Genomic DNA, 15,779 nt, shown 5'->3' with positions numbered 1-15,779 from the left:
CAAACGCAGCGAAATAGCAATCCACCTCAGATTCCTTGAAAACTGGTACAAATGGAATAAATTTTGAAATGTCTAAAGGGATAGAGGAGGGAGCAGTACTCAGGGACCCAGACAGGTCACCAGAGACTTGCTTACCTGTGGCTTTTACCTGAGCTTCCAGCTCCAACTGGCGCAGGCGTACTGCTTTTTCAGCTTCTATTTCCATTCTTTTTATTTCCAGGCGCATTTGTCGCTCTTGGGCCTTTTCCTCTGCCTCCAGATGTAATCTGGCAAGCCGCAACCTCAGCCGAGCATCTAGCGGAGAGGTGCCAGCTTCGGAGAGCAAGGGATCAAAACGAGGAAGAGTGACAGGTGTAGCAGGCCTGTCACCAGCCTCTGAAACCTCTCCAGGGATTTCCGACCCAAGCAGCTCATCCTGCTCAGTTTTGCCAGAACCTATCCCCGAGGGACCCGCTTTTTCAGGCGACGCCACCGGAACACTTTCAGCTTCAATAGCAGCCATTTCTGCCACACACAGTACCCGCCTGGCAACCAGACCAGCCACCACCAACGCCCTCATATCCTTTTTCCTAATTTGTTTTGATAAGGGAATCTCATAAAAGTCGGCCAGCACGGCCAAGTCGTCCTTACGACAGAGGTCGATTTGCTCCAGAGTGGGGTTCTCACGGAACCGCTCCAGGCTAAATCGGACCATCATTAACGTCACAACCGCACTCAGCACAGATCACAGCAACAGCCTAGGAAGATTAAACCAAATATGACTCTATATTATCCTTAAATAAGGAAAGCTCCCGGACGAGCCCCCATTGTGTTACGGACCCCTTCTGGTCTAGGGGTGGAAGGGGTTGAGTAACACAACAAGCCGGTGTTATCAGAAATAACAATAATTTATTTACACAAATGTTCTATATTTACAAAAACTTAAAGTGTCCTTATCAGGTAACTTACAACAATAATAAACAAAAGATGACCTATAAAAGGAAAACGCACGCTAACCGGCGGCAAATTATAACTCGCTTACAAAAAAACACAAAGGAAACTTAACCAAACAAACTATAGAGTCAAACAAAATCCATATAACTTAACAATCCTAAATAACACAAAGAGTGGAGTTTCTCCTAATGAGAAAACTCCCACACAATCACTCACTATAATCACTGAAATTGCAAACCGTCTGTTGAACAGTCCAGTCAGAATTCTAAAGGATCAAGAGCCACCAAGTGTCCTCAGACACATAAACCATACAAACAGCTCAAGAAACCACACAATGTACAAACTACTCAGAGAACCCAACACGAGGCGAACTGTGTCCTAGTGACACAGCTTCCATGAATGATGACAGGTCCTCCTATTTAAAGAGCAACTGGCAGGTTAAGAGCATGATTAATGGTTTGGATTATGCATATTTTATAGTTAATATCTATTTAGTTTTTGTTGAAGTCCGTGAATAAGAAAATAAAGAAATCGGTTATGGACTATTAAAAACTGCTCAAATGACTGTAAAAATCTGTTTTGCCGGAAGTGACGTCACGTAAGGGACTCTGTTATGTACGTTATTGCTAACACAACAGTTATGGCTAACACAACGGAACGGAATGGGCGTGAGATTATGGAGGAAGAAGAAGATAATTTTATTTTTATAAGTGAAGGACCGGATCCATACAGTTTTGAACCTGAAGCTACAAACAGAGTCACTGACAACCAGCAAAGGAGATCGTTGACGGGAAACAGGCAGCAGATTCAGTCATGGGCAGCTGAAAACATCTGGAGGATTAATCAAACAGCATGGTAAGTGATACAAATGTTTCGTAAATTTTCTTCCACATTAGCCTTCTGAATTGGGCAAGTAATACCTGGTTATGCTGCAGACCAGTGAAAAAATACAGTGTTTGCAATAGCAAATAGATTTTAAAGCCTTTTACTTACTGCAGCCGATAGGAAGACATCCCTGTCCTGCCCCGCCCTGACAGGTTTGTTTTAAAAATCACGTTTCGCCACAAAAAAAAACAACTTCAAGCTGCTACTATGTCACTAGCGATTCGTGACAAAACATTGGTTAAATAAAATAGTTCTGTGGCAGATAATGCCTATAAAAGCTGTGCAATGGCTACCCCGTTCACACAGTTGTAGACAGAAAAGCGCTGTTCTAATCAAATCATCTGATGATACGTAGGCTAGTGCCCAAAGTAGCCTCGCTAAGGCTCCATCATCTAATCCACGTCGGGTAGCCTAATTAACAGCGCAAAACAGTCATTTTAGACTATAAACAACTTTCTGAATTGTGTTGATTGATCAAGGAATACCAGAGTTATAATCTTTTTTCTGAAGTTGGTCAGACTGGATGTGCGTGTAGTGCGCAAAAAAAGCCCACGCTGTTCTAAACTCATAAATACCTCATAGAATGTACGTGCTGTAATGTCTTAGTTTTACCAGCACTCTCTAAACTTAGAAGCAGACTATTTCAATGCGGTATTTAAATACGCTTAAAAAAAATAAATAAAACTGGAAGAAAATTTGTTGCGCCAGGATGCTGGTTCCATGACGAAGGATGGATCTGCGCACTGGCTGAGCAGATCCATCGCTTGTTTTTTTTTTTTGTTTTGTTTTTTTCGCTAAACTTACCTTTTTTTCTAATCCAACACTTGGTCTCAGCTTTTTCAGGATGTGTATAATTTTGCACTTTTTTCCCAATGATAAATAAAGCCTGATTCTGAGGTTTAAAGATATTGTTAAAACAGAAAAACTATTTTTAAAACTGGATTGTAAACCCTTCTGAATAATGGTCATTCCACATATGATGCCATGTGCACTGCAGTCTTAACACTTTATCCCCCAAACAACAGAGCCCACAACTCTCACCCACAATTGGTAATCCCTCTTCCCCCTATATTCAGCAAGGCCAGTGACAACAGAAAAAAGGGCATCTCAGCTTTATGTATTACATGAAATGTTTCAGCATGTTATAAGCAGCTATGACTACGGATGAAATATAAACATTTAATTTTTAAAGCCTGTATGTAAAAGTAAAAAAAATAAAAATCTTTACATGGTTGAACATATATTTACAACACTGTATCTACATTTAACAACAGAAATTCTTTAACAGCATGTTATCTAATTACAGGTGTTTATGTGGACACTGTCAGCCCATGAGCAGTGCGGAGGAGAGCATATGCTGCAGGGAGATTCCTGCAATTTGGAGCCTCGTCGAAGACCTCCATCCACAACCCGAAGGCATTACTTGTGTGGGACAGCATCCTGGGTTCTCTGCATGCTGTTTGAACCCCTGGGTGCTTCAGGTGGCCTACAGCGCTTTCAAGCAGGAACATGGTCCACTTGATCTGACCCAAAATGAACAGTTCAGGTATACTGCCTACAGGCAGATGGTACGCTGGGCACATGGAGTGCTTGGACGACATGTGAGGAAACCTCTTCCAGCATGTGTTGTCTCAGCAATCCGGTTAGCTTTCCCTGATGAACATGGTGTCTACCAAGGTTTCAGATGGCCTGACCTGTAACACATACAAGACATGTCTTCCTATTCTGTAAATTGTAATAATAAATAAAATATTTTGCTTCCATCTCAATGTCATCTTTCTGTTATGATCATCTTCCTGGATTTATTTAATAAGTTCTAATTATTAGAAGCAAAACATCTTATTTAAACTTGTTGCTAGAAGTAAATAAAGCTCAATTAATTTACACAGTCATACAGGAATTACAAAGAAAGAATAGAGATAGAAAATACACTCTGAAATACACAGGCATATATTAGATGGTCCAGAATCTTATGGATTATATAATTCTGCGGGAAAATAGATGGCCATTATTTGAAGAAAATGTGCGCGATGCCTTCAATTATTTACCATATGATGGCTCCTTCTTTACTGGACGCACAGTGAATCCACCTTTGCAAACGGGATTAAATATGTTGAAACTGTCCTCAATAATAAGTAGTAAAAAGGGGACAATTCCGTTTTATAAGAAAAGGTTATAAACAGGTTAAAAAACAGAGAGAAAAACTTACTCTGCTCGTCTCCCGTTTCCGATGGGCGGCCCGCGACTTCCCCGGTGAAGGCAGACGTGATGGGGCACCTGCTGCTGCTAGCATGCTAGCCGTAGCATGAACAGTGGGAACTGCATCAGACCTTAAACGCACTGACCTCATGGTCTTGTACCCCATCTTAAACGCAGTTAGGTCACTAGGCATATAGTCCGTTTCCACAAAGTGTGCGCTGCAAATGACGGAGTTTTTGGGATGAACGGACTTGAAAGTGAAGTCTTGGCGCCTAGCCTGGACAAACCTGACCCAGGAGCGAAAGGTGGGGCTCTTCTTGTTAGGGAAACTGTGGACACGATGTCCAGAGAGACTTGAATTTGTGCAGGATGCACAAACACAAGTATTCACCATGGTGATGTTCCAGAAATCTTTAGTTTTACTATTAGAAGTCTGGAGTAAAAAACACAGCCGATGCCTACGATAAACTGAGCTGATAGCCGCGGGCGTATGGGCTCGTTTACCTTACATGACGTCACGTATCACGTGACAGGAAAAGTTATGTTTTTTAAAGCACTGGATCGCAGACGAGCTGAATTAAGTGCAATTACAAAAAATGAAATTTTAAGAAGCTTTTATTTATGCCACAGTGTCTCTCGGACTTTTTCAAAACGTCATATTGTGGAAAATTCAACCTGAAAGATGCTCTTTAAGGGCGAGGCATCTCTCAATGATTTCCAGCTGGGATGAGCGGGAGCAGTAGCGACCAATCGGTGAGGCGGAGGGGAGGAACTGCAGCTTCTGGTCCACAGCCAATCCCGAAGCAGCACTGGCTCAGCAGCATTTGCATATCCAAGGCTGGAGTGACAGGCTGGAGGCCAATCCAAAAGGCCAGGGGCCGTAACAGGCTCATTGGATCGTTTTCAGCCAGAAAAAGGCAGCTGCTATTATCACAAACAGTTTTAAAAGGTCATAGCAGTTAAACAGCCTCAGCTAGTTAATATAGTTATGGCTTTGTTATGTCTTATTGTTTGTTTTATCTATTAATTAGCATTTTCTAAAAGAGATTTATTGTTTCATTTGTTATATTTTGGCTTAAAGTTTCAAGTCACAGCTTACTGACCCAATTTAATTTCTTTGAGCTGCATATTACAGGGAACAGGTTTGAACTGGGAACTGAGGTATTAGGTCTATAATAGATTCAGGACAGGACATTATTCAGTCAAAGCTAATTTCTATTTACTTTCAGCTTGAAGCGGCATGATTGTTTCGGTACAGTCCAGAAGTTCTTTCATCTCACAGCCACTGCTTTAATTTAGAAAGCTGTATGTATACATATACATGAACTGCATCTACATGGAGCAGATGAGAAATACTGTAAAACATCAACATGACTGCAGCTTTCTTTTTGGCTCCATCTTGTGGTCAAATAATAGTTAACACTAGACCTTCCAATACTGTCCACCTGCAGGGTCCATAAATGTTATTTAATTCTTTAAAAGTTTTCATTCTTTTTTCCTTTCCAGCTTAAATATCATTTGGTGATGAGGATTCAGGGTTTGTAGAAAAGAACCAGCATTTAGGAAGCATTTATGAGAGGCATTTTGTCAAATGTGTCAATGATATATTTTAAACATTGAGGCTCTGTTGAGTGCTGTCATTCTTGTTGATCTACTGTCACCAAATGAGGTGAAATAACAAGATCTTCCAGTGCATTTTAAAATCCGGTAAAACTAGAGCATCCTTCATTGTTCAGTGCTGCAGCATAAAGGATAATTTATGTGTTTTTACTGTTTAGCTTATGCTTATCTGTTTGTCTGCTCAAGAAGGATAAAACACCATAATGTACAGCTCTTTATATACACCAGAGATGAAGTAACTACAGAGTTTCGGGTACATGGCGAGAAGAAGTTTCTCGGGTATACAGGCCACCATTTGTTTAAGGATAGAGACATGGCACACATTCCAGGTATCACAGCGACAACTTTCACTCTCACAAAAAGACAAAAAGCATTCCCCTTATTCTTTCCTGTTATCTCTGTCGCTGGGTTTCTCTGTGTAGTCCCTGTTGGCAACAATCCAGACAGAAACCTGAGGGATTCCACAGTTCAGAGAAACTAATTTATGAAAACATAAAGTTACATCTAGGTTTAATATCTTTCATTAATGGGATCTAACTATGCTTAGACACTTGGCATCCTTACAAAGGTAGTTTAAGAATTCAACATATTACATTTGTGATTAATCTCAATACAGAGCGGCTATGACTAAACATTTGGTTGTACTTCCTCTGATATTCGATATCTTGCAAGCATGCACTGTATATGGCTGACATCCAGATATGTCTTTAGGATCTACCTGCATAACAATGTCAGTAATTAGACAGTTCACTCATTTTCTGACTTAGATGTAATTATTAAATTGCATTGTATGCATTGCATTGCATCCAAAAACAGGGAAAGTGACACTGACTGTAGTGACTTTGTGAACCACAGAAAATCACTGAGAGGCTGAGGTTGGGCCTTTCCTTTGTTTGAGATCCCCAAAAATATGTTTATAACTTCTACTAATATCTCAATACAACATGCTCCAACTTAATCCAAAGCAAAGGAAAATGAATCACAGTGATCAAATAAAAGCTAGAGCTAGAGCAAAGCTGGAGCAATGATCACCCATACCATGTGACCAACCTTTCCATAAACACCAAACATTTATGGCTGCAACACACTGACATATTTAAAGAGGAAATATGCAGGTAAAATGAATGGAGTAAGTCACGATGAACCTGAAAATCTCTTATTTTTTTCACTGATTAATTTGGACAGACAGGTTAAACAACACATATTTAAAATGGCAAATACTTTAGCCTCATTAGAAATATTCACACAGTCGAGTATATCTGACTCACAGAAAAAGATAAAATATTTTATTTATACATGATTGTACAGAGAGGCTTGAAAGTCATTTGATTTGCAATCAGAGGAACACTAATAAGTTCTGTATAGTTGTACAAATATGTGGCTATATAGCTGTGTATCCATTGGTGGATCCATCTGTTATAAAAATAACACTCAGAAGCATCAAAAACACAGAAAACAAGCTGAAAGTGTTTGATTCCTTTTTGCACTGCAGGTTTTTGCCTCCAGTTTCTGCACAAATAACAGGCAACACTCATCTACACTAAACTTAATGTATCATATTTCCAAATAAAAGCATGGAGGAAAAACCAGCCGGACAATACAATCGCCAAAATAAACACACAATGTAATAGATCGAAACTCATTCTATTCAATTCGGTCTGCTCCACCCAAATGTTCTGAAGAAGGCAGCTGTTAAAATATTTTCCTGCACAAATTGACACAAGTATACTTTAATTCTGGACAAGAACTTGTCTGCAAAGTAGCTAGCATTTAAATAACCCATAAAAACTTGTATTATGCAAGACAGCAAATAAAGCAGATTTTTGTTTCTATTATTATCCATAGTTACAGTAGCCACTCACTTCCGTTGCTGGTTTTTTTTTTTTTTTCCAAGCTGACTCTACCAGTCCAACAGGCTGTCTTTTTTCCCATGGTTAGCACACCTTTGTTCAACCTGTTGGTCAACACTACACAGTGACAAAAAGAGATTTTCAGGTTTATCTTTTCATCATAACTTAATTCACTCATAGACACTTAACAGATGCATGATGCAAGCACACCGTCATCACAAAACATGAGCAAAGATGGGAACATGTACTTTGAGCTGTGTACTTCTGAGTCAACATAAATATTTACGCACACTTGGATGAGTGACAACAGTTTGTTCATTGTGTTTATGTTGGTTTCAATTGAAGATCTGGGCTACCTAGTTAATCTGGATGAGTTCATCTAAATTTACAAACTCAATTTTCAGAAAAGTTATGAAGTTTTTTTAAAAAAAGGCAGTAAAAAAAAAGAAAAAGAAAAGAACATAAAAAAGAAAAAAAATCTGTAATGTATTAATCATTTTCAGCTTTTATTCAGCAGATATACAGACATGTGCAAAGGAGAAGTTTATCTTTTTTTAATTAAAAAAAGAATTGTATTTTTTAAAATGTAAATAAGATTTAGAATTTGATGCCAGCAAGTTGAGAGCAAGGCAAAGAAAGACAGAAAGTTTATAGAAGAGATTCAATGAACAGATTTATTGCTGACATGTGAGGGTGCCAGAATTGGGCATAAAAGGGACATCCACCAAATTCTTAGTCTTTCGTGGGAAATAAAATCAAAAAAGATTCATGGAAACTGGATACATTCCTTTTTTCTTTTTTTTATACTTTTTATTTATAACATTTTAAATGTATAAACAGACACAAGAACAAAATGAGGTCATGGGATGGCAATCAGACAAAACAAGCATATTTCAAAACGTATACAGTATTTCACATGTAGTCAAACAAGGTTAATACTGTCACAGTCAACAAAGTTCATTAATTTTCTCCAGCGTCTTTTCCTCAGCTCCTTCTGGAGCCTCAGAGTAAAGGTCATACGTTCCATCAGCAAAGGGCAAAGGCCAATAATCTAAACCACTGTTGGATGTGTAAGACCTTGGTGCTTTCAGGTGAAACTGCAGGAGAAGCTATCATTCCTCATTATTCAGTATTACTTTATTGGTTTGGAAGTACTTTGGAAGACTATTGCCATAGAGGAAAGTCTGCTGCTGCATCCAGAAATGTAATCTGGAACAGTTTTGCACAAGGAGGAAGCCATACATCAGATATCCTGCCAAATACTCTGGACACGGGCTCACTTCAGGTGGACAGAAAGACAGCAGACACAGTTTCTTTTAAGGAAGGTTATTTCAGGTGCCAAAGATTAGATAGATGTGGAAGACCATCTAATAAAAAGTGTAAAATCCAGAATCTATGACGGGACAGGGAGTGCATCAGTGTCCATGGCATTAATGACATGCATTATGTGCGAGGGTAGCATTGATACAGAGGTGTATGTTGGAATTCATACAGACATACAGTATGTACCATCAACGCTTGTCTTCCCCAGAGGTAAGCTGTTATTTCAGCAAGACAATACCAGATGTCATTCTGCATGGCTTCATAAGACTAAGTTTGTCTGTGTCTGACTATCCTAGCTGAAGAATGAAGATTAAAAATTTGTCTGTTTTTTTTTTATTTTATTTACTTATTTATTAATACAGTATATGATTTTAAATGTGACTGGAAAAAATTTTGTATATGTACATTTGGTACAAAAAAGATTAACATATCACAGCCAATCTGGCTAACTGGCAACCAGATACAAGATGAAAAATACCTCAAGCACTGTATAGGTAAATAGTTAAAAAACCTTAACATAAACATTTCTCAAAATAAATTGAGAAATAATTTAGGAATTCCATTATCTGTGTAACCAAAGAGGAGAAATCTCTGTATTGTAAGGGACAAGGATGAAAACTGGTGCTGAATGGCCATGATCTTTAAGCTCTCAGGTAACACTGCGTTAAAAATAGGCCTGATTCTGCAGCAGAAGTCATTGCAAAGCCCCAAAACACTTCTGAAAGGCACTGTGGAAGAAAACACCACTTTGATGGATCTACAAAATGCAAACCAAAACTCCGCTTGTTCCATTTTGTTTAGGAGGGGAGGACTAGGCGCTAAGTCAGATGTATGAATAGCAGGCACCCAGATGCTACGTCGGTCAGGACATATGGACGTTATACACATTTACAAACAAGATCCATAATGCTGCCATACTGATTCAAGCTAATCTTAACAAAGGTTGAAGCACAGTGGAAAAAACTGTCCATTTGTGCTGTTGGGTATCATACAGCCTCTTCTATGCTGAAGAGCAGAAGGTCTATGTGACCTCTGGTCAGCCAAAGTTCAAGAGTGACATCCATGATGCTATGGGGATATAACTGCACACATGGCAGTTATCAACACCTGTCAAACATGAAACAGAAAATATTTTAAATATCAAGCAAGAAAGACAAAAACATTTGGATAAAAAGACAAAATCTTAGGTCCAAAACTTCTAAAACCCACAAGTAGTAAACATGACCCTGTTCTTACTGAATCTTGTCTCCAGAGTTGAAATGATTTACCACTCCTTATATTATGTATGTATTTCCCTTTTCACACAACATCCTAACTTTATGGAAACTTACAACTGCACATTCTTCAGCCTTTTGACCTTTGAGATTTTTAAAAACATGCAGACAATATCTCAGTGTGTGAATGTCAATGACAAAATTCACAATTACTAAATCACCAAATGCATTTGTGGTAAAATACAATTAAAGAGAAGTGAAACCACTTAAACTGTTTTAGTGTTTTATGCAGTATTTCAGCCCACCACCTGTTAAAGCAATTGAGACTTGTGACTTGTATTTCCTCTTTCTTGTGGATGCTTGGCAGAGATAAAAAGACTTGATTCATGAAGTTTGTTGTTTCATCAAGCCAACTGTTGCCAGATACAGAAACAGATACGGACGGAGGAAATTCCTGACATAATTCCAGTCATTGCTTCAATATCTTTCGACAGGCTCTCTCAGTTGTCAGCATGCATTCTCCATGTTTCTCTGTTTTGTGGACAAATACTCTTTTTCATCAGATTTATCCTGGTAAAGTCGATGCAGTGGAAGGTATGGCACTGTGGTGAAGAGGCTAATGTTTGTGGTGCAAATCTCTATCAGAGTGCATGGATGTTTCCTTCAACCTGGTGTGCTTATAGTTAATGATCAACTTGCAGTTAGGTTATGTATAGTACTGCGATATGGAGAAGAGAGTAGATTATGAGATAGGACAGAGAGAGTTGGAGCTGAAAACCAAAGATATCAAAGATAGGAAATGAGGTTAGAAAACGTCATTATGAATCTGATCCTTCTTGAATGTTGGTCAAGCTGCCAACTGTAAACTTGTCAAGCAGTTTGCTTGACAAAACAAACTATTTGAAGGAGATTACATTGCAAAATGCGGTTTTGCTTTGTTTAAATTTGACTTTTTATGTAGTAAATTTAAACCCTGATTATCGTAAGCCATCTCTAAGGTGTTATGTGTTTACTTGAATTAGTTAAGAGTGTGAGCATTTGAGGTCCATTTATGCTTACCTGTGTGTGCGAAGGGAGTATACCACGAAACGACGAGAAACTTTCTCTGTGCATCTCAGACAGAGAATAACTCCACTGAGTTTCGACTAGGATGGTGGATGGGAGGAGAGGAGTCCCCCTGGTATGCAGGTTGAAGGAGTGACAAAAACATGGCACACATTCCTGGTGGCATGGCAAATAATTTTGCTCTCACTTTGGAGGAGAGAAACAGAAGGTATTCCCTGTTTCCTCCCTCCTCTTTCTGTCTCTGGGTTTCTCTGGGTCGTCCCTGTTGGCAACAGCCCAGACAGAAACCATTCAGGGATTCCAAAGTCAGAGAAATGGTTGTAGGCAGCATAACGTCACATCTGTGACTATCAATGACTAGTAAGAACAAAAGAGAGAGAATTATATTTAATGAGTAATTTAAGGCTTTGCTATACACTCACCCATTAATAAGATAATCATTTTCACACAGTGTGGATTTCACGTAGCCCTTTAAGCCCTGTGCCTATGTTTTAGGTTTCTGCACAAAATCTGCATAATGAAATGAGTACCTCTCTGCAAACACCATGTCTTTTTGAATACTTTTGGAATCATTATACTTGGAACACGTGGGAGATTTGTTAAGATGTAAATATATCAGTATATGTGTTAGTGTTGAAGAATGAATGAAGATGCCACATAGCACATAAAAGAAAAAAAAGTTTCAGGCTTGACAAAAATGCTCCTTTGGAACGATGCAACTGTGGCTCTGAGTCTCTCACAACTAAATTTGAGATGTTTTAGTGCAGACAGTTCAGGTGAGATCTACAAAATGGCCATTCTGGCACAGTTTGGCTATCTATACTCGATTCCCCAAATGGGGACCTCAGGTTTTAAAAGTTAAATTACTTTATTAACTTGCCATTTAAAGAAACATCTTAATCATTTTCATACTCTTGTTTAATCTAAGTTTATGAAAAAATCATATACCACTAATTATTTACTCTCTCTCTTAGAATAACACTAATTTTTAAATGACAGGCTGCACTTACCTTACAATGCAAAACTGGGACAGTAGTATCTGATATGAATACCATAGTCATATGGTATTCATAACAACAACTTACACTGACGTGTTGCTGAGGGGGAAAAAACTTGTGACTAGTCTCATACGCACATTCTTTTGCAGCTCTCTATTCAGGAAATCCCTCCTCTGGTTGAATGGTCTTTGGAATAGAGATGCAGTGTCTGGAGATCCAAGAAAGGGTATAAATAATTAATTAACTACACATAGTTTATTAAGACAGTTGGAAAGGGTATGTAGTTCCTTAATCTGGGAAAAGGTTATCACAAAATTAATGTACTAATAAATATTATGTTATAATTACATTATTCACATTATGGTTTTATTTGTAAGTGGAATTTTACTTTAATCTCCTGGAGTGACTGCAGGAAATTAGAAGAAGCTTATTCATCTTGACAAAGAATTATTATTTTTTTATTTAGGGTGAGTAGTTTAATAAGTACAATTTATACCACTTTTGCAAAAAAGAACAAATTACTCGTACTATTGATTTTTGCAAATTGCACCATATTAAAGTAAATGTATTTCAATAATCATAGGAAGTGGGTGGAAATATTTGTTATCTTAAAATTTGTAAGAGGAAAAAAGACTTTTGCTTTCCCATAGTAACCCAAACCATGCACATTGCATCAATAAATAATTTATTTTTAACAGAACAAATTAGACTGTGGTGTCATGTCAGGGCACTATGAAAACTCTAAACATGTGCTGTAATCCTTCATAAATGTCATCCTAATTACCAGGAGGTGTGTCTTTTAAAACCATTTAAATGTGATGGAGTACAGATCATCATTATAATGTGCTAATGTGCCCTGAACAAGTGTCATTTAGACAGAAAAAAAAGCAGGAATAACTGACTCTGGATTTGGACTCGACTTTAAGTGGAAGGGCAAGCAGAAGCATCCGGAAGGAACACAAGAGACCAGCAGCAAAGCAGATGACACTGGCGCCAGGCCAAACAGCTTCCCCTCACTTAATTTGAACTTAGAGCTGTAACAATTGCACGTTCTGCGCAGTAATGATAGTCCTGTCGCACGCGCTCATTTTAAACCATGTAGCCTATAGCCGAACTGCAAGTTGCAAAGTACAGACTGTTTTGATTATGAATACAATTACCACAATGAATAAAAGTCTCACCACTCCTCTTTGTAACAAGCAATAGCCCAAACATAACTTGGCTCCCTGGCCGGGGTTGGGTTCAGCTGATACAAAGGTTTTTTTTTACTCTGTTACGGAAGAAGCGCACTCTCCCATGGGGTATGTTGCCAGGCAGCCATAAACCCCACCTACCCATGCAGTGCATTTACCTGAGCAGTGTTCACGTGACATACTCAGGGAATTCATCCAATGGGGAGTAAGGACAGGTGTTTCTAGATGAGAGTTTCGGAGGCGGAAACCTGCTGGTTCACTAGAGGTAAGCCGCTCCTTATAAATGTCTCACTTCAGCTGTAATATTTCCAAGAAGTACCGAAGAGTAGAATAAGTATTAAACTACAGCGGCGTTAAAAACGACACAAACGTTTTGGTGGTGGGAGATGTGAGGAGACAAGTAACCTGTCTCGTGCGTAAAATGGATACTCCTGCGCTCTTTTGAGAGACTGTTGTTACTGCTGATCCAAGAGCTCCGCAACTGAAGGGGAATTCACTGGACGTTTTAGAGCTGTGGTTTATAGTACCTCTATCTCAGCACTATAAAAATCTTAAAATTTACACTTGACTTGACTTTAACTGTCCTCGTGTCCTTTTGCAGCTAAGGTAAGTGATCCTGAGAGCTTTTTTCTGTTTTGTTCACACGTGATTCTCGCTGTGATTTAGTGCTTGTTGTCACAACTCATTAAACCAGTTTTGCAGAGAGGCTAAATATGGTTACACTGGCTATTCATGGGATTACTTGATGAGACTTAGACACACTTGTGGGGAATTACAAGTGAAATTAAATTTGGAGTGTGTAAAAGTAAAACATGAAAGGTTAGATGGCAAATATTTGAACAAAACAAGGCAGCTTGCATGTTTGTGGGAGGAAGAAGATGTAAAGCAGGAGAAAAAGAATGTTTCAGAGTTAGGTTTAACAAATATTAATGATTATGTTTGTTAAAGAATAGTTAGTTAAAGTTTATTGCACATAAATGGATCATATGATGAGAACATTCATCCTACAGAAGCTGATTGAATCTTCTCCTGGTTACAGGTCCCTCCCATCATTCCAAGATGACAGACAGGACCCCATGGTGGAAAGCCTTCCTGCCAAAGAGAAAAAGTGGAGGCCCCAAGGACTCCGGGTCATCAAATGTCTTTGGCCCAGACTTTAACCCTTTTGTACAACCGCCAGAGAAGCAAAAAGACCCCTCTGCTGCAGCCTCCAAGACCTCTAGCGACCAGACCCCATCTCAGCAAGCGTCCAACAAGACCTCCAGCCTCCTCAGTGATGACACCTTCGATGATTCCCGGCTGGAGTCGGTCTTCAATGAGCAGACATGTCGCAGAAACATGAAGGTTTCCCGCTCAGGTCGATTTAAAGAGAAAAAGAGGGTGCGCTCGACCCTTCCTATTGAGGAGAAAGAGACAGGGAATGCAGCAGCAGGGAAAGAGGATGTGCGGTGACAGTGAGGAGGAGGAGAGACTGCTTTACAAAGATTGGAAAGAATGTGAGGGATTTATAAAGAAGAAACCTCATTCTCATCAGGCATGCCAGTCTAATGTACAGAGTTTTTATAATGATGGTGATGATGAAGATAATGAGCATCCTAATTAAATAGGAATAGAATAATATGGTTCAAGGCCTGTTGTAAAATATTTACATTTGTTGATGGACTTGCACAAGAGAGTCAGAGAAATGACCTGAAATGACTTTCAGATGTTTTGTATTTCTTTATGATGGTTGTTGAACCATTTTGCAACAAACAAAATGCTGTGATCACAACTCAAAGGAAGAGCTAGATTACGCAGTGAGCACTTGCGATGCTGGCGTAGACTCTCCCTCAGCATTCAGTGAATGGACAGTTCATAAGAATGAAACAACAACCCCCCCCCCTCTTTATTTTTTTTTTTAAAGCACAGTCATCAAACTGTTTTCTTCAGGAATTAATACTTTAAAGACGTTTACATTACTCTTTATTAAGATTAATATAAAGTGATGAAGGACAATGCCCCCTTTGCAATGCTTTTACAAAAATGTTGATTCTAATGGGTGAGAAGGATGCTTATGAATGAATGATGTTATTGTGTGAACAATACAAGCAGCTTTTAGTCAGATGCACATCTGCCAGCAACAAGCAGAAGATATTTTGATGAAGGATTAAATCAGCCATATTTTATAAGGTCCTTGGCAAAACTACCACAGAGATAGTTTTTAAAAAAAAAATCTAAACAAGGGATTTGAATCTGCTGTGAGTATTTATGAAGGCAAAATATGAAAAAAATAAATCTGCTATCTGCTACATTTGAATGTGTGTATGCGTGTCTTTATTCCATCAGTGTCTTAAATAGAAATATGTAAGTTTGTTGGTAAAAACTTATTCTCTTGACCCACTGACAGCAGCCACTAGATACATTTTCAGATATCTAAAAGCCTCAGAAAACATGAGAGAAATGGAAATACACGTGAAGAACAAAAAACAAAACAAAACACCCCCCATCATAGGTGTTTAT

At 38.7% G+C, this 15,779-nt stretch overlaps 2 protein-coding genes and 1 long non-coding RNA gene across 3 annotated transcripts; 2 read left to right on the top strand and 1 right to left on the bottom strand.

Moving 5' to 3' along the window:
- The first annotated feature begins 1,357 nt into the window (after positions 1–1,357).
- On the top strand, positions 1,358–3,597 carry LOC121656199. The gene is made up of 2 exons (XM_042011274.1): positions 1,358–1,788; positions 3,125–3,597. The coding sequence occupies exons 1-2, from the start codon at positions 1,547–1,549 to the stop codon at positions 3,516–3,518; spliced, it is 636 nt and encodes a 211-aa protein (XP_041867208.1). The 5' UTR covers positions 1,358–1,546; the 3' UTR covers positions 3,519–3,597.
- Positions 3,598–8,334: 4,737 nt separating this feature from the next.
- On the bottom strand, positions 8,335–13,368 carry LOC121656310. The gene is made up of 4 exons (XR_006013387.1): positions 13,269–13,368; positions 12,225–12,295; positions 11,084–11,351; positions 8,335–9,917 (listed from the first exon to the last, which is right to left on the bottom strand). It is a non-coding gene; the product is annotated as an uncharacterized LOC121656310 (long non-coding RNA).
- Positions 13,369–13,461: 93 nt separating this feature from the next.
- On the top strand, positions 13,462–15,570 carry LOC121657081 (proline-rich protein 15-like protein). The gene is made up of 2 exons (XM_042012451.1): positions 13,462–13,545; positions 14,320–15,570. The coding sequence occupies exons 1-2, from the start codon at positions 13,506–13,508 to the stop codon at positions 14,730–14,732; spliced, it is 453 nt and encodes a 150-aa protein (XP_041868385.1). The 5' UTR covers positions 13,462–13,505; the 3' UTR covers positions 14,733–15,570.
- Positions 15,571–15,779: the final 209 nt, after the last annotated feature.

This window comes from Melanotaenia boesemani, chromosome 17 (genome assembly GCF_017639745.1).
Source record: "Melanotaenia boesemani isolate fMelBoe1 chromosome 17, fMelBoe1.pri, whole genome shotgun sequence".
NCBI classification, from domain to species: Eukaryota; Metazoa; Chordata; class Actinopteri; order Atheriniformes; family Melanotaeniidae; genus Melanotaenia; species Melanotaenia boesemani.
This window is presented reverse-complemented; position numbering and strand designations above follow the sequence as displayed.